Source organism: Sciurus carolinensis, chromosome 12 (genome assembly GCF_902686445.1).
Source record: "Sciurus carolinensis chromosome 12, mSciCar1.2, whole genome shotgun sequence".
NCBI classification, from domain to species: Eukaryota; Metazoa; Chordata; class Mammalia; order Rodentia; family Sciuridae; genus Sciurus; species Sciurus carolinensis.
The window spans coordinates 82,006,275-82,029,571 of record NC_062224.1 but is presented as its reverse complement, the minus strand read 5'-3'; the positions used below and the strand labels follow the sequence as shown (position 1 = coordinate 82,029,571).

General features: G+C 45.4%; 1 protein-coding gene across 1 annotated transcript; it reads right to left on the bottom strand.

The window, feature by feature from the left end:
• Positions 1 to 152: 152 nt before the first annotated feature.
• On the bottom strand, positions 153 to 13,330 carry Ctse (cathepsin E). The gene is made up of 9 exons (XM_047521054.1): positions 13,202 to 13,330; positions 12,397 to 12,553; positions 11,702 to 11,819; positions 10,663 to 10,781; positions 5,465 to 5,664; positions 4,679 to 4,801; positions 3,588 to 3,729; positions 3,396 to 3,494; positions 153 to 1,334 (listed from the first exon to the last, which is right to left on the bottom strand). The coding sequence occupies exons 1-9, from the start codon at positions 13,267 to 13,269 to the stop codon at positions 1,170 to 1,172; spliced, it is 1,191 nt and encodes a 396-aa protein (XP_047377010.1). The 5' UTR covers positions 13,270 to 13,330; the 3' UTR covers positions 153 to 1,169.
• Between the last annotated feature and the right edge of the window lie 9,967 nt (positions 13,331 to 23,297).

The window sequence follows — 23,297 nt, the reverse complement described above, 5'->3', positions numbered from 1 at the left end:
TGCAGTAAATTGAAACACATCAAATGAGTTTAAAATCCATTGGCATTTGCTTTAGTACCAGCTCATTATTTTGACAGTTGGTAAATAGAGGGGGAAAACCCCCCAGGTAGTTATCTTCTTTCCTGTACCTCATGGTGAGCTAGTGGTTAGTGAGGGAAGGTTGCAATTATAGAAGAATTCCAGCTAACAAATGCAGAAGGAGTCATGGAAGTAAAGAAGTTCCTAATGATAGTGTGGGTCTCAGTGATGACCATCGGTGCCTCTGAAACCTCTAGGAGAGATGCTAAAGGAAACTTCGATGGATGGTGAAGGCTGACAACTCCAAGCCCACGTGTCAATCCACCACCAATCGAGAGTTCTGTAACTGTATCTGCCTCCTGCTGGAGACAATAGGAAGTGCCCAGCACCAACCATGAAGTGTTTTGCCATGAACTCAGACCTCCATATCTAAGCAGCATTTTGTAGAAAATATGGGCTCAGAGACCCATATTAAAAGACACCCCTGGAGTTCCACCAGCAGAACTCTGAACATGGCCAATTCTAGAGAATAAAAGACTTAAGAGACATTTCAAATGCATGCAATTTTTGGATCTTGTTTGAATTCTGATACAAACAAGCTAACTGTGATATTGGTCACACATTTAGGAGGCAATGAGAGACATCTGAATCCTGACTGTATGTGTAAGGATGGTAGAAATATTTATGAATAAAATGATGTGGCACTTGGAATTTACTTCAAAATAATCCAGGTTTGTGGAGCTAGAGAGAAAAGTAGGTGGTGGTATTGATGAAGGGGGCCTGGCCACGTGTGGATGCTTTGGTAAAGTTGGCTGGGGATATGCAGGAACTTATTGTACCACAACCTCTGCTTCTGTGTTTGGAGATTTCCAGGATAAAAATTCAACAACAACGAAAAACAATAAAGAACATGGACTCACAACTTAGTTCTTCTGTCAAAAAGGTGGTTGAGGTGGTGTGTGTGTGTGTGAGGTTTCGTGTGTTGTATGTGTGTGAATGCACACTCTCATGCTCCATTTGTCCTAATTCAAGTTCAAACTCTGGGAATGACTGTTTTCTGTGGAAAAGGACTTGCTGACAGATGTAGAGAATGTCCTGACCTCAGAGGCTCAAGGGGCGTCAGGTAGGTATACTAAGACATGGAGCCCTACTCAAGGGACTGCTGGGGCCAGCCCCACGCGGTTATTCCCACGATCAAAGACTGAGTAAAACTGCCGAATGAAGACATCGCCCAGGATCCAGAGGGGCCCAGAAGGAGGCTGGATGTCAAGTCCTTGAAAGCCGCTGCTGCACAACTTCATTCCATCCACATAGTCCTAGGGTCACAATGAAGTATGTAAATGACATACAGGAGAAGAAGAAGCAGTGCTCCCACCACTTTGGCTGGTGGATCCATCCTCCCACTTTGTTTGCACAAGATCATTCATCTATGTTCTATAACTTCGAGAACTGTCTGTCTGCTGTACACCTTCACACTACCATCATTTTACAATTGAAAAAACTGAAACCTTATTGCATGTTTGGAAAAACAAAAGGTTTGGCACTAGAAGACCCTGATTTAAATTCTGGTTTCTTTAGTGTCAAGTAAAGCTTGAGTTCACTTTTTTTTTAAAGGAGAGCAATTACTCTAAAAGTAGCTAACCACTACTCTTTTCTTATTGGGGTTCAGGGAGAAATCATTTGAGTGAGCCTTTTTAGATACAGAGCAGGGAAGCTTCCATGATTCTGTGAGAAGAGTACAAACCCTGCCCACCCCCCCAACCTTATTTTTTAGTTTGGCAAAGACTTGAGGTCTATGAGACAGATGCAGTCTTTCCAGCAATCGAATTAGAAGTTTGGCTGCTGAATGGGGTGAAGAGGAATTAAAGAGAGCTCAAGGATCCTTCCTGAGAGGAAGGGGATAAAAACTTAATGATAGCATCCTTGACCCAGTGAGGTGGCCTCAATTGAACCACAGCACCATACTGGTGTGGGAAAGGGTGTATGCTACATCCATAACCATGGCCAGGGACTCTCATAGGATATGGGTGGGAGATTATGAGGGTGCCAGAGTGGTGGTTGGCATGTAGACTGGTAAAAGGGCTCAGTCTAGATGTCTAGTTTGTCCCCAGCATGATGTCTGCAGAGGCGGCTCTGGAATTCCTGTGTTGCAGGAGCTTAGGGGATTTGCCATGAAGCTATTTTAAAGAAAACACGTGAGTCTACTTGGACTGTCTGGGTGTATTTAGTGGCCTTGGGAAGGAGTCAAAGGAGACCAAAGATAAGGGAAAGGCTAGTGCCCTTGGTCTATACCTCGGCATCTCTATTCTGGCACAGTTCCCTGATGCTGTGAATGACTCGGGAAAATCAGAGTGTTCAAGTGTGTTGCTGTTATGGTTTGGATGTGAAGTGTCCCCCAAAAGCTCACATGTGAGACAGTGCAAGAAGGTTCAGAGGAGAAATGAGTGGGCTGTGGGAGTCTTAACCTAATCCATGAATTAATCTCCTGATAGGGATTAACTGAGTGGTAACTTAGGGTGGCTAGGGTGTGGCTGGAGGAGGTGGGCATTGGATGTGTGACTTTGGGGGATATTTGGAGATCCATGTCCACTTCCTGATTATCGTGTAAGCTGTTTTCCTCTGCCACACTCTTCCGCCATGTTGTTTGGCCTCACCTCAAGTTCAGAGGAATGGAGCAGGCTGTAGACTGAGACCTCTGAGACCGTGAGCCCTCAAATAAACTTTTTCTCCTCTACAGTTGTTCTGGTTGGGTCTTTTCGTCACAGCAGTGAAAAAGCTGACTAAAACAGTTGCCAAGGAATTGCAATGTTGAAAATCTAGGCCAATGGTGGTGGAAGTGACCACAGGTTTTCAAAATACCCAGGAATTTCCTTTCTACCTTGCCCTTCAAACTTGAGAATCTACTGCAATAAAAGACATTTTCTTGCTTGCTGAGCAATGTGAATTTGAATATTAGAAGAACCTCATTATGTACCCCTTCCCCAAGCAACTCATATGCTGAACCATTTACCTAACCCTGAGAGTCTCAATATTCTCATTTATATGATGGGATAATAATATCTCTAATCAGATTTAGTGGTCAAGGGGATTCAAACTGTCAGTGGATAAATCCTAAGGGGCAATATCAGAAAACCCCCTTTAAATGGCTTGCCCAAGGTTTGTTGCTGTTTCAGTGCAGAATGGAAATGAGAACTAGTCCAGTGGAGTTGCCATCACAGACAGCTGGGTCCTCGTTGGTGGAGCAGCACATCAGGGCAGGACAATGTGGGAGGTGGGATGAGGTAAATGTAGTTAAGTGCAGGTGACTGTTGACAAGGGGAAGTGGCAGGCTTGTGGGCAAGGCCCTGCGACTTACAGAAAAAGGAAATGGAGCTTACCAGCAGCGTGTAGGCAGTTGGGCTGAGGGTGTAGGAGACACCGTTGATGATGAAAGCGATATCTGGCATGTCGCTGAGGTTGGCACACTCCACAGCGTACTAAGGCAGAGCACAGGGACCTACTCAGAGACTGTCCATCTCCCAGGAGAAGGCTGGACTCTCCTGCTCCTCTCTCCTCCCCACCCCACTCACCTCCCCATCCATGGGCGCTGCTCCAATGGCCTCTTGCAGTTGCTTGATCTTGTGGGAAGGGCCAGTGATGAGGGAGGTCCCTGTGTCCACAATGGCCTGGCAGCCCTCAGAGCAGAATGTCACAGTGTCTCCCACCTGGATTCTGAGGGCAAAGGGATTGTCATCAGCCCTGCCTCTCCTGGATCCCGTGTCCTGTAGGGCTTTCTACTATACCAGCGCATTTAACGATATCCATTTTAATCTCTCTCATCACTTGGGTGTTTCTCTCTCTCTCTCTCTCTCTCCCTCCCCTGAGTTCCATAGTAAGAAATACTGACTTCCTGATGCAACACACACACAATTGAAGGACACTCTGACATTTCCTATTGTATTACACTTCATTAAACACTGTAGGTCAGGATCCCGACAATGATGTCACAGCCCATCAGTCGGTACGTTCCTATGGTCTGAAAGGCCCACAGAGACAGTGAGTACTGAGGCCTTTCCCTCTTTATCCAAATGCCTGGTACCACGCAGAACCTGAAACTTGAATGATACTTCTTGGAATTCCCGTCCACCCCAGCTCCAGGTACACGACAGGCATCTAGTTCCACTTCCCCTGTGACTCCACACCCACACATTGTACATGTTTTCAAGGTTCCCTTTCAACTCTACCCCTCCACAAAACCCTTGAAGGGTCTTCAGGGAGAAGCTGTTTACTGGGCCTCTCCAGTGGCTCCTCCCTTGGAGCACTGACCATTTCCACGTTACATGGTAGCTTTTTGTGTGTGTGTCTTCTGTACAGGCTGGAGCACTGGGCATTCCCACGTCCCTCCAGCCTTGCCTTGTGGGTCAATTAACATTGACCCAACACAGGGCAGCAGGCTGCATATTGGTATTGGCTGTCTGTTGAATTAGATGTGCACCCTACACAAGGAATGAAGCTGCTCCTGTCCCTGGTCACTAATGCCTCTTCCTGTACCTTTGCTCAGCATCTCCATACCTCCAAACCACAGCTTCCGCTTCTAGTGACCGGCAGTGTCACTCAATTTGAGTTGTGTCTGCTTTGAGCTCTTCCATCAAGCAGCAGCCTCTTCCTGGAGGATACTCACCCATCCAGCGCAATCTGCCAATAGGCTTGCTTGGTGACTGGCACCCAATTCAGGCTCCCGGAGAAATGAGAGCTGTCATAGCCTCCAAATGTCAGCTCGCTGCTTGAGCCACCCTCTGGGTCACTAGATGGAGAGAAAGGCACATTGTTGAGGAAGGGCCACGTGAGGGATCTGGTGCTCTGGGAGATGAGGCCAGGCAAGTGGTGGGATTTATATCCAGCCTGGTCTGACTGCAGAGCCCTGGCCCTTTCCCTTCACAGCTCACGGCTTCCCAGGCCAGAAGGGAGCAGGAAGCCCTGCAGCGGGAAGTGGAGGTGCCAGACAGCCTGCCTCTCTTACGGTTCTGCCCAGGCCTGTCCTGACAGCAGCCAGGCTGGAGACGGCAGCCAAGATGGAGACGATGTACAGCTTGAGAGAGAACCCAGAACTCTTCATGTGGGATGAAGGAATAGGGAAAACGGGCTGATGCTGGAACAGGGAGAACTCAGGCCAAGCCTGCCTGGGATGGAGACAGATAGGTAAGAAATCTCCATCCCGTGTAGGAAAGATGGAAGATGAGCTGACCCTCCACAGACCCCAGGCAAGAGTACCCAACCACTTTATGAAGCAAACCTCATTTCTTCCAAATGCAAAGAGGTTAAGTGTTTTGCCCAAGATCACGCAGTTGGCAATAGGACAAGCAAGGGATCCAAGTCGGGTCTTGTGGCCGCTAAGTCCAGGGCACCATTGCTTCTGTCTACCTATAGTCGTCACTGGCCTTAACCAGGTGGGCTTGATGGGCCTTACCTGCTCATGTAGACAGAAAATATTGGCAGATCCACTAGGTTCTGGGCCATCATGTTGTCAAATACTGGAGTCACTCCTCCAGCAGCCAAGGAAGGGTATCCCAAACCCAGAATTCCATCAAACTCTGCATTCACGAAGGTCTGGCCGGGCTCTTTGACACTTTCTCCAAATTGCTGGCCAGTCACAGTCAGTCCTCCCACCTGAAGGGAGAGAGCCTGAAGTTGCACAGGGAATGGCTGGCAAAGGTCTTGGACCCCTGCATCCTCCCTCTGTCCTGAAGCTACTTCTTCCTTTCACAACTTTCCTTGATTAAATGGGCACAAAGATTTTTTTTTTTTTTTTTTTTGTACTGGGGATTGAACCCAGGGATGCTTAACCACTAAGCAACACCCCCAGCCCTTTTTTGCATTTTATTTAGAGACAACGTCTCACTGAGTTGCTTAGTGGCTTGCTAAGTTGCTGAGCCTGGCTTTGAACTCATGATCCTCCTGCCTCAGCCTCCCAAACTACTGGGATTACAGGTATGTGCACCACTGTGCCTGGCTAAGATTTTTTTTTTTTGCATCCACTTAATTTCTTTTGTGCCAATTTAATTGAAGTAAATACAATACAGAAATAATAAGTGTATAGTTCAATAATTTGTCACGCATTTTACACACCCATGTAACCAAGTTTCCAAGACAAGAAACAGGCCATTCTAGAACCCCAGAAGCCCCTTCATACTCCTGCCATTCTTTGTGTCCCTTCTCAAGAGTAACCAGTCCCCTGACTTCTAACAGCATGTATAAGTTTAGTCTATTTTTGAATTTTATATAAATGGAATCATCCAGTGTAATTCTGATGCCTAGCTTCTGTCATTCAGTATTGTGTTCATTGCATGCTGTTGTGAATTATTCATTCTCATTGGTATTCCATGGTATAAACATATCACCACGATTTATCCATTCTCCCACTGATGGATATTTGCATTGTTTCCTGTATTTAACTATAATTAGTGGTGCTGATTATGCATGTGGTTGCAAACACATTCGTGTTTTTGTTTTTTACACCTGGGAGTAAAATTGCTAGATCATAGAGTATACAAATGTTATGCATCAGTAAATAGGCTAAAGAGTTTTTAATAATCATGGTATCTATTGATATTTCTACTACTAATATTTTGAGAATTCCAGTTGTTCTGTATCCTCACCAACACTAGTTATTTCCTGTCTTTTCCATTTTAGTTTTCTAGTTGACGTGCAGAGGGTTTAATTGTGGTTTTAATTCATATTTTCTGATAATTAGTGAAATTGAACATTTGGATATCCCCTTTTATAAAGTGAATCATTTTCATTTTCTCTTTGATCTATTCCAGAACCAAGTCCTTTCTTGATAATTACAAAAATCTTCTCCCAGATTGGGAGAGTTGTTTTTACTCTCTTAATGGTATCTTTTGAGTAACAGAAGACATGAATTTCAATGTCGTCAAGTCTATCAATTTTTTCCATTAGTACTAGTGGTTTTTGTAACTTGTTTCAGAGAATTTTTCCATCCTGAGGTCATGAAGACACTTTTCTATGTTTTCTTCTAAAAACTTTATTGCTTTATGTTTTACATTTAGATCTATAATCTACCTGAGGTTTATTAACACATGAATCTCCAAATGACCTATCACTATTTAATAAATATGCCATCATTTCCTCCACAATCTGCTGTAACATGTTCAACATAAGTCAGGTGACTGGGTAGGCAGTTTCTGAATTTTAAATTCTGTTGCATTTGTCTATTTTTTTAATCCTGTGCCAACACTAAATTACTATGGTTTTATAATAATATTTGGCATTGTTTTCGTTCACCAAAATTATCTTGGTGTATTACATTATATTCATATACGTGTTAGAACAGCTTATTAATCTCTAATAAAAATTGCTGCTGTTTTGATTGGGATAATATTGGTAAATAGATAAAATTGGAAAATTTAGACTTTTTTATAAATCTGAGTCATTCTCTCCATGGGTATAGTTTATCTTTCAATTTATGTAGAACTTTTAACTTCATTCAGTAATGTTTTAAAGTTTTAAAGTACATTCTTTGTTAAATTTACTTCAAGGTACTTGATTTTTTTAATGGTATTAATAGTGTCATTGACAAACCATACTTTATTGCTTTTTTCTTGCTTTATAGAAATTCAAATTATTTTTGTATGTTGACCTCATTTATTGATACTTCACAAAGTTCAGTTATTAATTCCAACATTATACCTGTTGATATTTTTGGATTTTCTATATGTAGACTCTTGTCATATGTTAATGATAGTTCTTTTCTTCCTTTTTTGTCTTTATGACCTCAATTTTTTTCCTTGCCTTATTGCATTAGCTAGAACCTTTAGCACAATGTTGAATACACATAGTAAGAATGAACTGAAAAGACCAGTTAAAAAAAGAGAGATAGTAAGAATGAGCATTCTTGCCTCATTCATGATCTCAGGGAGAAGTTTCTCAATAATTCACCATTAAGGGCAAAGTTTGCTGTGGGCTTCTTTGTAGACGTTCTTAAACAGATTAAGGAAGTTACCTTATATTCTAGTTTCTAAGAGTTTCTTTAAGTCAAGAATAGATATTGAATTTTATCAGTTAAAAAATTGAATTGTATAACTTTTCTCTTTTTATTCTCTTAGTTGATTAATTCTTAGAAAGAAAGGACTTTTATTTGGGATGTATTATTCCTTTATATATCAAAAGATTTTATTTGCTAGTATTTTATTTAGGACATTGCCATCTATATTCACAGGAGAGAGATTGGTTTGTAATTTTAATTCTTATAATATTCTTTTTAAGTTTTGCTATTAGGTTATTCTGGTCTCATAAAATGAGTTATGAAGTATTCCATCCTTGTGAATTCTCTGGAAGAATTTGAGTAAGATTGGTATTCTTTCTTTCTTATTTCTTAATGTTTATTAACTTTGGCAATGTTTGTTTTTCAGAATGTTTAAATGCCCAGAGGATTTTTCTAGTTATTTCTTTTTAACTGTTTACCACTGATGCTAATTGAGTCTGGAATTTTCTTCAAAGAAAGAGTTTGAATAAAAGGATGAATATTAAAACTAGATACTGATTTATCAGTTTTTATATGCCATTTTTCTCAAGGTATTTGCAAATTTTTTGAAAGTGTAATATTTATCAATATAAAACTGTCCTCAATAGCCTCTTATTTTAAATGTCCATAGGATCTTTATTAATGTCCTCTTTTTCATTTCTAATATTGCTAAGTCATATTCCCTTTCATATTTCTTGATTAATTGTGCTAGAGTTTTAACAATTTTATTACTCCTTGCAAGTAGGTAACTCTTGGCTCTGTTGATTTTCTCTGTAATCTGACTTTCCTATTTCATTAATGTCTGGTTTTTGTCATTATGTCTTCCCTTCTGCTTTCTTTGGGTTTGATTTGCTGTTGCTTCTTGACAGTTTTCTTGTTTATTTTTTACTTGAAACAAAAGCTTAAATCATTGATTTTCAGCTTTCCTACTGCATGCATTTCGGACTGTAGTTGTCCCTTTAAGTCCTGCCATATCCATGAATTTTAGCACGGTGTGTATATACACACATACAGAGATACACACACATAAGATGGAGTATATGTAGATATTTGACTATATTCAATTGTAGATGTCAGTTAGCAGTGTACCTTAGAATATCGTTTCTGTCTTAATGCTATAGCTTGAAGTCTACAGTTTGGGCAGCAGAAAGGGAAGACAGATGTCAAGTGGAAGAATGGTCAATTGGAACCTTCAAGGATGAGGGTAGACTGGGACCCACATTGCTCTCTCACTGTCCCAGCCCCTTGATAATGGGGGTGTCCTGCAGCAAAAGCTGACACTCTTTTTCATGGAGGTGAACAAAAGCTGACACTCTTTTTCATGGAGGTGAACGTGCACCTGACTTGGAGCAAGAAGTACTAGAGGAGAAAGCAACCCAAGCTGGAGTTACTGTGGGCGTGGCTGCTGCCCACACCAACCAGGTGAGCCAGCTCAGGAGTGATAAGCTATGGGCTAGAATTCCCCACTCCTTGCCAATTTCAGTCCCTTCCCTATTTTGCAGAGATTATTACAATGATCAGTTTGGAATGTAGCCTTCTAAACCATTATTTATAATTTTATACATATAATGCACCTATGCACATATATGGTTTTGATGGAAAACACAGTGTATTATTTTATCTGTGTTTTACATGTATATATTTATACATAGAAAGTGTTTTTCTGCTTCTGTTTTTCACTTAATAATATATCCCCACCCGCCCAGAAGGGATGTTGTTTGTTTGTTTCAGGGATTAAACCCAGGGGTCCTTAACCACTGAGCCACATCCCCAGTCCTTTTTTGCATTTTATTTAGAGACAAGGTCTCACTGAGTTGCTTAGTGGATTGCTAAGTTGCTGAGCCTGGCTTTGAACTCATGATCCTCCTGCCTCAGCCTCCCAGATCACTGGGATTATAGGCATGCATCTGGCTTTTAGAAGAGATGTTCATGATGGTTAGCCCCTGCTGCTCTTAGATCGTTCTTACTATCTCTAGTAAGAACTTACACAGTTACTTAGAACTGAAACATCAGGAGTTAGTAACTATTTTTCAAGGCCAAGGCCTAGATTGCTGCCCATAAACCTGCATAAAGTACCCCTGCAGGACTCTGCTGGTTCTTTGTTCTCACATCATTCTGAGTTCTGCAGTTTTGGAAGCCCTAGAACCTTTGGCCAGAGGAAGTTTAAGGAGCAACTTGAGACCTGGGGTCTTCATTTTGGCATCTGGCTGGACTCCCATCTCAGACCTTACCCGATTATTTCACTGAGTCCTCCGACCCCCACCTGCATCCCTTGACTTGGACTCCTTTGCCTTTTAGGATGGAGGCCTGGTCTTGTCTCCTCAGAGCTCCTGCCGACTGGTGATCTGGTAGGAACTTTGTGCCCTGGGCACAGTGTCCCTTGGGAGCTGTCTGAGCTGCCCTTCTAGGGCCCAGTGTGCTGAGCAAACAGACGCACTGCCACCATCTCTGGTAAAGAGGACTGCTCCCCTGCCTGCCAGGCTTCCCTCTTTCCCTAAAGCCAGCCTCACTCCCTCTTTCCACCTCTTCCTGAAGCAGATCTGAAACTGTACCCCAAGTCCTCTGAACAACCTTCCCTCTCAAGTTTCTGGCCAAGACAGAAAAGATGAAGGAATTGTACTCACTGTGACTTGGTCCGAGCCAATGATCCCACTCAAGCTCCCAGTCCCGTACTGGATGGAGAAAGAAGTGCCCAGCTCACTGTATGTGCTGGACTGGGAAGGGTGGAACACAGGGTGTGACTCTGGAAAGCAAGGGTACGGTCACTGCCTTCGTCCCTGCCCTAGGGATGCGCGGTCTCTTCCCTCCCGACACGGAATGGGAGCCCCTAGAAAAGCTGACTGTGGCCCTGCCTACTGAGCCTAATTGGAAATGTGGCCTAATTGGGGAGCAAATAGTTGTCCCTGGGCAAACCTGACTGCCCGCGATGACCTCATGAGGCACACCTAGATAAGCACCTTTTGTCAGGCGCCAGCAGCAGTCTCAGCTAGCTGGTGTGGGTCAGAGCCTGGACTTCAAAAGAAACTCAGGGGTAAACAGTTACCACTCTAGGAAAGTACTCCCGACTCTGCCCAACCTTGGGGGACACCTGGCTTCAGGATTTCCAGAGACAGAAGTTCTCTAGAATTTGTCCCACATAAACTGAGTCATTTTTCTTTACCTCTACTTTTCCCAGTCTTCACTGAAACTGCTGAGTTACCTCTGGGCAAAGGGACACACCCATGCCATTGTGCCCCACAGCCCCACCTCTGGGGGAGAAGGGCCACCAAGCCTACTTGAAGCAGGTGAACTATCTGCACTAGAACCCAACCCACTTGCCTGCCCAGAGTCAGTCAAATGGAACTTTCTCCCATGTTCTTTTGGTCTTCCAAAAGGAAGTGAGTCATCAAATCGAAGTTTTATCTTTTCAGTGGCTATGTTTCTCCCTTTTAATTCTGACCCTATGGAAGTTGTTATCTTGGATAGCAACCACATGTGGTTCTGTCCCTGGCCCAGCCCTGTTTTGGCTATAAGCAGTGCCAGGCAGACCCAGAGAAGGGGAGGGGAAGCTCAGTGTGGCAAGGATGGCCAGCTTCTGGAACCCATGTCCCCCAATCCTAGAGTACCTGGTCTCCCAGGGCTGGCCCCCAGGCATCTCCCACTGGGGCCTCCATCCCCACTTACTGCAGGCTGGGCTGGTGCAGTACACAGAGGGGACCCAGAGATTGGAGGAGCCAGTGTCAAAGATGACTGTGAAGTTCTGTGGTGGGGAACCGATGGAGATAGTGCCGAAGTATTCCACCTGCAGGGAGAGAGAAAGAGAAGGAGGGCGTGGGTGGTGGGGTGGGGGCCACCACGGGACTAGGGTAGAGTGTATGGGGCCAGAGCATAGCGTGCAATGGATTGGAGCTTACAGAGCCTAGGAGGTGGGAAGACTGGGGAATAAAAGCAGAGGAAGGGCCATGAATGAGGAAATGGGGTCCAGCCCCCAAGAACTTTGATTTTACTTGTATTGTCTTGGTTCCTAACATCATAGGGAGGCAGGAGAGGCAGAAACAGCTTCATATTAGGGATCAGGGCACCTCTGGGAGAAGTCAAGTACTTTGCCTAAGGGCGTAGTTAGCAAGTTGGCCCGCTGAGTGCAGAAGCAGGGTCCTCCCACTTGGGATGACTGCCATCTTATGCCTTTCCTCTCCTGCAGACAGCTCTACTCATTCGGGCCTTTCCACAAAGTCCACAGAGACCCAAGGGACCAGTCCTTATGAATTACCCAAGCCAAAAAGTCCACAATGACCTTCCACACTGCTAGCGTGGCACCCTGGTGCCCTGAGGCTGAGTCTTCCTCCCCTCTCCCCAGCCCCCTTCCCAAGACGCCTCACATCCAAGTAGTTGATGAGGGGCTCATTGGTGCTCTGATCCTTGTTGCAGGACTCGGTGAACTGGATCATGTCCAAGTTCTGGGATTTCCAGAACTCAGAGAGCTGGCCTCGGGCCCGCAGCTTCTTCCGGAGGGACTGGTGCCTCTTGAGGGCCACCCTGGAGACAAAACTCCATGTGAGGAGGGAACACAGCACTACCTCCCTCTCCTCCCCTCCTCTGTCCCCCTTGCCTCGGTTCAGAGGTGAACTAGAGATGGACACGAGAGGGGATCTGGGGCCAGAACCACCACCCTCTCTGCCTCCAGCCAGGCAGCCTCGTCTCTGCCCTGTAACTCAGAATCTTAGAGAGGAAAAGGCTCTCCCCGCCGGACACAGGCTCTCTGAGATCTAGGAACTGGGAGATGCGGGACCCTCTGCAGTTTTCCATGCACCTCATGAAAGGCTGATGTAAACGGACAGAATAACTGGGTGGCAGTGGTGGTCAGCTCTCGGGGGAGCTCTTGAGGGCTTTGAGCAACAGACCATAATGGCAGTTTCCTGCTCTGTGGTGGCAGAGGAGTTCCCTGGAGCCAGGGCAGGAGCCTCTGTTAGAGGCAGGGAGTTCACTTTCCAGGGACTCGAGGCGGAAGCCATACACAAGGTGCCAGCGGAAACCTTTCCCATGGATCCACACAGCCCTCAGTTTCTCTCCATTTTCCTACAAGCTTTCCTCTCCCAGGGCAGCCCAGAGCCAGTTGGGGTGGCTGGGTGGGGGTGCTAGCAGGGGTTGCTCCAGCAGAACTCAGTGCCAGGGACGCCGGCTCACCTGTGAAGGGCTCCTTGGGCCAGTCCCAGGTCGAGAAGCACAAGCAGCAGCAGGAGGAGTGTTTTCATTGTGGTCCGACCAGCAGCTTCTCTCTCACTCCACTGCAGTCTGCCTCACTCCCTCTTTTCTTCCCTCACACAGGGCAGGGGAACCTATTCTCCCCGACGTTGGGACCTGCCCTGCCCAGCCCAGTCTGGGGACCCAATGATAAGGCCTGGAGTCACTAGTCAGGCCCAAAGTAAACAGTGTGTGTAAGCGGACATTCCTTCCCCACCCCTCAGTCCCTTCTCTCCTGCAACAGGAGTGTGGGTCTCGGGTGGGAACCTGGGGGTCCATGCAACCTCTGTCAGAGGGTCCTTCCAGGCTCAGCTTCTTCCAGGGTCTCTGGCACCCCATGCTGAGTCCAAGAAACCCTGTGTGAACTGACTGAGAGTGACATGTCTCTGGGGACCAGGAACCACCCTATTGAACTCTTACTGTGAATGGTCTGGCTGACTTCAGAGGGGCAGAAGCTCAAAAGATTATTTTTTCTGTATTTTGTGTTTTGTCCTCATTCCCTCAGATGCCCCAAGGACAGTTTGCCCTCCTGAGTCCACTTCGAAGCTAAAGCTAGCGGCCTCCAAAGACCCTGAAATGGGGAGATTTGGCTGTGGATTCACAGGACCAGCTTCCTGATCCCAAGCCCTGGGTGAATCCTGGGGCTGGGGGTGTGGAAGAGAATGCGGAGGCAGCCATGGAGAGCCAACAAGGAGACCAGGCCTGGAGCAGGTGCTGGTTTTGGTGCCTCAGGCAGCCATAACAAAGTACCAGAGTACCGGGTGGGTTAAACAACAAAAATTTGTTTTCTCATGGTCCTGGAGGCTGGAAGTCCAAGATCAAGGTATTGGCAGAGTTTTGAGGCCTCTCTCTTTAGTGTGTGGATGGCCACCTTCTCTTTGGGTCTTCACGTGATCTTCCTTCTGCGTGTGTCTGTTTGCTATTTCTCTTCTTATGAGGACACTAGTCACACTGGATTAGAGCCCACCCTAATGACCTTATTACTTCTTCAAAGACCCTGATTCTGAATATGGCCACTTTCTAAAGGGGGGTTAGGACCTCAACATATGAGTTTGGGGGGATATAAATTCCTTGCTCAGGGACAACAGGATCTTCAATCTGTTAAGTGAGATTCCAGGCAGAGGGGCAGTGGTGGGGTCTTGGGACTGAGTTACATCACCATCAGCCCATCTCTGTGGCCACCCTACCTCCTAAGTGAATGGTGGGCCTTTGCTGCCTTGGGCGGGATGGAGGAGTGATGGGAAGGAACACCCTTCTCAACCTGACTGGAGATGATTGGACCTTCTGGGCGAGCAGTGCAGCAGAGGCCAAACCCTCCCTTGGGTCCAAACATGTTAAATAGGCATTTCAAGGGGCTGGGGCTGGGGCTCAGGGGTAGAGCGCTTGCCTAGCATGTGTGAGGCACTGGGTTCCATCCTCTTTGGAAACACCAGAAAACCAGGAAGTGCTCTGTTCACAAATTACATACTCCCAGCCTGGAACTGAAAATTGCTATGGAAATTCACGGTGGACCATGTGAACACCCTCTAGGGAGCAAAGAGCTTTGGGCATGTGCATGATGATTGTCTGTGACCCTTGAGAAAAGAACATTTGGGGTGCAAGAGGACCATGGGGGCAAGAGTGGAGCCCAGCGTGGGTAATCATCCAGCCTCCCAGCACTGGGAGAGGGCCTTTGGGGAGAGAGACCTCAGGAATGTGGACAGGAGGCTGGCTGGATGCGGAGCTTTTCTCTGTTTCCAGAACATTTGAGGCTGTTAGTGGTAACACTGTGTAATCATCTAAACCTTTCTGGAGCTTCAGCTTTCAGAAGACAAATGAGTGAGAATGCTCAGTAGCTCTGAGGACAGAGTGTGTTAAATGGGACAGAGTGTGTTAAGCTGGCTCTTGATGACGATGACTGCAGGGGACTCTTGGCTCTGGCAACAGCTTCTCCTCAGTACAAATTGACCAATTGGTTGGAAAATGCCCCAACCTCCTCCTGCCTGCCATTCTTTATTGAATCCACTCTGGGATGTTGAAAGAGGACTGGGCCGGAACCCTGGATCTAGACTTGGCTCTGCCATTAATTGGTCACCTGACTGCAGAGAAATCACTTCTCTCTGAATCTAGTTTCCTTGTCTATAGAATGAAAAGTTGGGGTTGGGTGTCCATAACAAAGACTATTTTGGGGATATAAGCTATGTGCCAGCCTCTGAGTTAAGGACTGTGTAAGTATTAGCTTCTTCAAACCTGACACCAGACCTATCAGATAATTCTAACTCATTTTACAGACCCAGAGGGTTTAAGTAACTTGCATAAGGAGCTATAACCAGGATTCAAACCCAGGTCTGCCTGACTTGAAAGTTGCTCTCTTTAACCATGGCACTGTGTAGGATGATCTCTTGGGTTTTACATTCTAGAATTTCTTCCTGAAAGACAAAGGCAGGTAAGGGGTGGGGAGGAGAAAGGGAGAAAGAATAACTGCTGCGTGGCAGAAAATTTAAGGTCTTTTATTGTAAGAAGAGGTGTGTGCAGGGTGGGGTGTGGAGGTGGATCTACAGGATAAGAAATCTCATTACCTATTTTTTGTAAGCATTTTCTATTTTGCCTTCAAGAAGCCTCCTAGCAAAGATCATTATTGTATTGCTGACAGGTGAAAAAATCCCTCCACTCCACAGAATTATGAAAAAAAATAATTTTCATGTGATCAAACCAGTTGTTTATTGCAAAATGAGAGCACCTGGCACTAAACATATATTTTTTTTAATGTGGCTTGATCTGCTTTGTTTTTTCAAAGCCTCTTGTTTTCATGAAATTGGAACTAAGGATTCAAGGTCTCCAGCATCTTTTGATGTAAAAAATTTAATTAGTTTGAGTAGTTCATAACCACTGGCAGTTCTAATCTGGGAAGCTGACTTTCGGGCCAGCAATTGCTGCAGCAAGTCAGTAGAGGGCGCAGGCACTGTGGAAGTTCCTCGTCTGAACATCACAGGGGTGAACGTGTGTGCGCAGGCGTGCATGTGTGGTGTGTGGTGTGTGATGCTGCTCATTGGTCCTATTTCAAGACTCCAAGACAGCTTTTCTTCAAATGGGCATGAGACAGGTGCAGGAAACTCAGGGCCTTCCTGACCAAACTCTCATGTGGACACGTCCACTGTGACAACCCAGGCAGGGGATGAGAGTGGCTTGGGATGGTATACACATGGTGGACTCGGGCAGAAGTGGTGGACCAAGACTTGTTTGGGAGATAGAACCCACAGGATGTGTTCATGGACTATGTGGGGATAAAGGAAAGGAAGGATCAAGGAGAACTCTAGGAATCACCCACACAGTCCTGTGCCAGGTGCTGCAGGTTCAAGGTTATTTGTGCATACAGCATTGATTGTGATTGGAATGCTTGGAAATAGCTAACAATAAGAGACAGATCAGTAATAATAGCTATGAATGGACTGCTGTGGAGCCATAATAAACCAATGAGAAAGCTCCAAACCACTGCAATATACTGTTGGGTTGAAAAAGTAGAACAGTCTGTCTAGTATGCTACAGTTTGTACAAAATGAGAGGGGGAAAACAACATAGTCCCATCTGCTTAAATAGGCATAGAATGTCTCTGGAATGATAGACCAAGAAATTGGTAGCATTCAGTATTTCATGAGAGAAGAACCAGGTAGTTGGGGGCAGGGCAAGAAGGAGCTAACTGTATACCCATTTGCACTCTTTGAATTTTGAACCATGTGGTTCTATTACTTTTGAAGTTTTGTAATGCTGTTGCAACTAAATACCACAAATTAAGTAGCTTAAAGCCATGCAAATTTATTATCTTACAGTGCTGAAAGGCCAGAAATTTGAACACAGGTTCCACTAGACTAAAATAAAGGTATTGGTAGCATGCATTCCTTTCTCTAGAAGAAAAATTGTTTTGTCTTTTGTAACTTCTAGAGGCTGCCTACCCTTCTTGGCTCATGGCCCCTTCTCCCATCTTCTAAGTCATGTTGTCCTCTGGCCACAGCTGGGGATGGTTATACACTTTTTAGAACTCCTGTGGTAAGATTTGGCTCATGCACATAAGCCAGGATAATCTTTCCTTTTCAAAGTCCTTAATTTAATCACATCTGCAAAGACCCTTTTGCCATGGAAGGTCACATATTAACAAATTCCTGGGATTAGATATGGACATGTTTGGAGGTCATTATTCTAATTGCCAACCACAATGTTCTATTCAAAAAGAATAAATATAATGTTAAAATAGTGATTCCTTAGCATTTGGTTGAGTCATAGGGTAGATAGTAGTGTGTTTACTGAGTACAGAGGTCAGGGAAGCAGAAACAGAGAAATGGAGGGACAAGAGCAAATTAAACCTGAGATGCCTGTAGGCTTTCCAGGGGTGCTATCAGATTGACCCTTGAATTTATGGATTCAGTGTTCCTAAGACCTTTGGAAGCTAGAGATAGACATTTGGGTGGTATCAGCTAGAAAATGACCAAGAGCACACAGAAAAGAGGAGAAGCCCCAGGATTGTACGTTGAAACTGCAAAGTAGGTGAAAGAGAGAGGAGCCAGGAAACCCAGAAGGAGCCCCAGGGGGAACAAGAAAACCACACTGCTCCCACCCCTCCATCTGCAGGGGAGCCCCACCCACTCTATTGCACCCCTTGCTCATTTTATTTATGGGATGCCCACAATCTGGAATCCTCTCGTTCTGTTTGTTTAATGCCTGTCTCTCTCCACTATATCGTAAGGTCGATATAGTGCCAGTCTTGATCATTGTCATATTTTGAGTGAATGAATGAGAATAAATTTAATTCCACTACCCCTAATCCACAAACAAAAACGTGGCTCTAAAATTTAAGCTAAGAAGGAAAAATGTAGCTGTCCCATATCCCCATCAACTGTGCCCTAAAGTTAGGCTGCATAGGATTTATCTGCTGAGTATTTAAAAAGTACTAGGAAGATACCTCTTTTCCCACTCGTATTACCTTGCTTAAGATCCATGGTCCAGTAGTTCCCTAGAGTGAGGCACTATCCTCTTAGCACTGAGCTTGACGCCTAGTAAGCACTCAAATTTTATGATTTTATTATTATTCAGTCTACATGCCTATATTCCTAGGGGAGATGACTGACAGTCATTTACTTTTTAGCATGAATTAGCTTCTCAGCAGGAAGAGTTCAGGAAGAATCTTAGGGTGGGGTGGGGATGGGGCTGCCACAAAGGGTAAAGGGTTTCCAAAAACGCTGGGGAATCTAAAGGAAACCCCCCGTTTGGTTTTGCCAAGGCTCGCGCCTGCACAGTGACAAGAGCGCTGTGTGAGTCTCCTCAGCCTCAAGCTTTTCATTTGGGGCGGTGTCGGTCCCCATCAGTCAAGCGGTGGAGGAAATGAAGAGGCTCTCAAGGGAGGGGCAGGGGAAGGGGACGGGCGGGCAGGGTGCAGCTGGCAGCCAGGGCTGCTGCCTCTCCGACGTGGATGGCTCCCCTTGCTGCTGCTGCTCGCCCGGGAGGCAGGTACTCGGTTCTGTTCAGGGTTGAGACTTCTCTTTGGGTTCCTTCCCACTTGTCTGGAATTTGGGCTCACCCAGTACAAAGTGGGTCCCTGGCGGCCTAGAGGATTAGAGAGCAAGGCACCCCTTTCCCTTGAACTGCTCCTTTGGGGGGCTGCATATCCCAATCCCCCAATTCAGAGGCACATTCTGACCCCTGTGTATGTAGACAGTGGGAAGGAAGGTCGCGCTTGGAGACTCGGGGTAAAGGACTGAGCGGTGGGGTTGGTGCCTCTGATAAGCAGTTTGGGAATCTACAGGTCAATGCGTGTCGTTGGGTGAATTTCCACCCCCACCTCCATTCTAGACCCCAAACTTGACCGTGCATCTCTTGAGAGCAGGTCTCATGCTCTAGTCTAGACTTTTTGGTCCCAGCAGAGTGGTCGACATGGCCTGCACTTAGGCCGTTCACTACAGTGAGCGTTTCGATCAAGATGTGCTAAGTGTAAAATACAGATTTTGAAGACTTTCCAGGGGAAAAGAGCAGAAAATATTACTAATTTTTGTACTAATCACAAGTTAGAATAATCAGTTGACATATTAGGCCGAATAAAGCATACCATTAAGATGGATGTTATCAGTTTATTTGAACTTTTAAAAGCGCGGCTGCTCAGACATTTTCCACAACATCCGGGCCTTGCATTCGATTCTCTTGTACGTCCGTGGTCTACTCTGCCTTGGCCTCCCCGCTCCCGTCCTTTCTTGTTCCCCTTAACTTCTAACCAGACTGCCACTGCTCTTTCCTTGGGCATCTTCAGAACCTTCTCTGGACAGCAACTGGCTCTCCTCTGAGTTTGTGGTATTTGTTGAATCACTGGTCATACCTTCCAGATGTGTCGCTCAGGTCATTTAAACCTAAATGTCATTAAAGATGTCATTTAAATCTATCTTCAGGGCAAAGCCATTCAGGCAGGAGCAAGTGGGGAGAGGGGGCTAACTTTAATTGAGTACCTGGGCTACCAGTTTTATGAATGTTATGATCTTCTTTAAATTGGTTTTCAAAACAGCCTGTATAGTAGGCGTTGTTTTTCTTTCTTTTTCAAACAAAGAAACCGAGGCTCAGAGACTCTAATAACTTGCTCCAAGTCATCCACCTTATCAGAGGTGCAGGGTCAGGACTTGAAACCTGGTGTGTGTGACTCACAGGGCGAGTTTTTCCCTCACCTAGTAGCATGCTATTTCAGTTTTGCATCATTTGAAATGAGTCTACAGAGGCTCATGGCAGATTATGCACAGAACCAGCCTGTCTGGGTCTTAGAGTATTTGGGTATGTTCTAGATCTAGCAATGGCCCCTGACTTACTAAGTAGCCTGAACAAGTAACTTCTCACCTCTGTAAGACAAAGAAGACCTTTAGAGTTTGTGATCCTAAGGCTGCTGAGAAGGGAAATTCAACAACCATGCCCTTGTAGCTTAGTCCCTAATAATTTACATCTGGAATTAGAGGAATTTTTAAAAATAAGAATTCAGAAAAGCAACCTCAGAACCTGATTTCCTCATGTCCCACAGGCAGGAAACCTCACGTTCATTTTCAAGGATTATGGGCTTTTGATAGGTGCCCACTCAGGACATGAAACCAGAGCGGTCTCATATGGGGTGTGTCCTTGGGAATTGCGATCTTGTATCACAGCTCCAACAACTGGAAATCCCATTATCTGTTTAGCAGATCAGAGAAGAGGGCCAGGTCCTTTCATTAGCCTGCTTATTAGTCCTTCCTGACACTGTTTTATAAAAGTGTCATCAAAGCTGGGATGCCCTTAGGAGTCCTCTCTTTAAGACTCTGACAGCCTTCTCAAATCTGGATGTACAAAGCAAATCAGTCCTGCCTGGGGCTCTTCTCAGCTGCGGCTTTCATTATTCTATTGGCAATTCAGGCCCCCAGACCTGTCCCCACGACTCAGGCCATACCTATGCTTCTTTATTTAGTGCCTGCCGATTGCTGCTAAGAAGGCTCAGGAAGGTAAATTTTCCAAACAAGTTGCTATTTTTTGTTCCCAGTCCCTGGAGGGTAAATGAAGTAGTTATTTCTCCTAGATGGATTTCAGACTGAATAGTGATTTTTATTTGTTCAACTAGACTGGGCCATAAATTAATTCACTACTAGTCTTTGAACCTGATGTTTAAAAAAAATGGGTCAAGGACTACATCCTTTATCTACCTCCCTTTGAAATTTGGTTCTGGGGTTTCAAAGGTGTGATGGGGAAAAGAGAGAGAAAGAACTACCGGTTAGAATTTGAAAACCCTTTTCTTGACGCTTCTGTTAGCAGCAGGGGCCTGCGTGCCGTTCAGTGCATTCCACGACTACCGTCCAGAGCCCCCGCCCCACAGTGTGCGGCTGGAAACAAAAGGAAGGAAAATATTTTATATGAACAAAAGCCCTATTGAGTTACTTCTGGGAAACAAATGAGCAAACTCTTTTAAAGATATTGCAGCTTATCAACAATGGATGTTATAGAGGCATATGTGTTACTTCAAATTAATTTCATTCTGTGAAATTCCGTAAGGCAGGGCCACTGGTGGGTGACCTAACCTTGCAGGCCGTACTTCAGATGGACAGAAGAAGCCAAAGATGGCTCTGTTTTACTAAAGCTTGTTATGTATAACCCCCCACTTCAGAAAGACCTTTGGGAGCTGTGTCTGACAAAACAAAGGCAAAAGTGACCTTTAATCTTAACAAGACTGTGAGGACAGGTAACGGTGTGGCATTTTCAGAAACTGCTAAGGACAGTTTATAAGAATTGGTGGGGGACGTATTAGGGATTGAACCCAGGGGCTCTTAACCACTGAGCCACATCCCCAGCCCTTTTAAAATATTTTATTTAGAGACAGGGTCTCACTGAGTTGCTTAGGGCCTCAATAAATTGCTGAGGCTGGCTTTGAACTCACAATCCTGGGATTATAGCTGCCCGTCACTGTGCCCAGCTTATGTGACTTTTTAATTGGATAGAGAACCTTACAAAGGGGGGGCATATAGTAGACACTCAATAAATGCTGAAAAGACAGGATGTGCTGAGGATCCAGCTCTTTGCTGCCTTGCCCCTCTTGCTGAGTTCTCTCACCTGCGCCTAAACTGCTGTCAGGGAAGCATAGGAGAAAGGGGCATGGCTCCCACAGCCTGCTTGGTGGTCAGCAGGACCGGAAACGTCCCTTCCTAAGGGCAAAGCAACGCCCTTGTTTGAACACAAAGCTTGAAATCCTATGGAGGAGGTGTGGCATACTGCCCAGGTGCATTGGGGCTGCCAAGGAGGATGGAAAGAGGGCTGTTGGCAGTGAGCACACACTTTCACTGTGACTGAGGTGCTGGGGGACCTGGGCAGGTTTCTGGGGGGGGGTCTGTTGGAATCTGGACCCCCTCCCCCTCTCTGAGTGATCCAGCAAGTCCTTCTTAAGAGTGGTGGAAACAGAAAAAGATCAAGAAAAACTGATGCAGTGTCCAGTGGGTGATAGAGGGGTAGGCTAGACTGGTGGTGGACAGGAGATCTGGGACTAGACTCCCTCAGTCCTTGCTCAGGCAACAACAGATTCTTCCTGAGCCACCAAAGACACCCCGACTTGCTCTCTTTCCTTCACAACTTTGATGACTATTTTTGCTGTTGTTGTTTGTGTGTTTTTGGTACTGGGGATCGAACCCAGGGGTGCTATTACTTTACAAGGTATGTGTCTTTAACATCTCTTCTGCACACAGCTTTGAATTTCAAAAGGAGTTAAACGCCAAGTGACCCCAGAAGGTTCAGGGGCTGGGTACATCATATTTAGGTGACATTTACAGAATTTGTTTTAAAATGGAATCGTGGAAAAGTGGAAAGTCTAACCCTAGCTCACCACATACCAAAAGAGATTTGTGGCAAAACAAAACAAAACAAAACAAAATGAAAACCAAACCCAGATTCATTGCAAAGCCGCTTCACTGACCCACATTAAAAGTGGCAGGCGTTACCGGAAAGAGGTCAGAGCGGCGAGATGAATTATGAGCTTTGTTAGATGCAAGCAGAGATGCTCTGGAAATAGAAGGGAAAACCTAAACATTGGAAAAAACAGTTTTATTGTCATGAGATTTGTTTTTTCCAGGTGTGTCACGGGCAGCTTCAGTGATGCCCAGATGGCCTTTCTGCAGCCCCCCTCACTTCCCCATGCTGCTTTTAAAAAACAAGTTCCAGCTGGGTACAGTTGTGCACACCTATACTCCTGGTGATTTGGGAGGCCAAGGCAGGAGGATTCCAAGTTTGAGGCCAACCTCCGCCATTTATGAAGGCCCTAAGCAACTGAAAGAGACCCTGTCTCAGAATAAAAAATAAAAAGGGCTGGGGATGTAGTTTAGTGGTAGAGAGCCTCTGGGTTCAATCCCTCGTACCAAAAAAACGACAAAAAAAAAAAAAAAAAATACAAAAAAACAGAAAAAACCAATCTTCCCTTTCCGAAGCTGCTGTTAGCTCAGTACCCGTCCGTCTCAACTCCATCCTTCCCCTTTCTTGCTCGCTGCCCTTCTCTTTTTTCTTCCTGGACCACTTCCCTCATCCATTAGCCTCC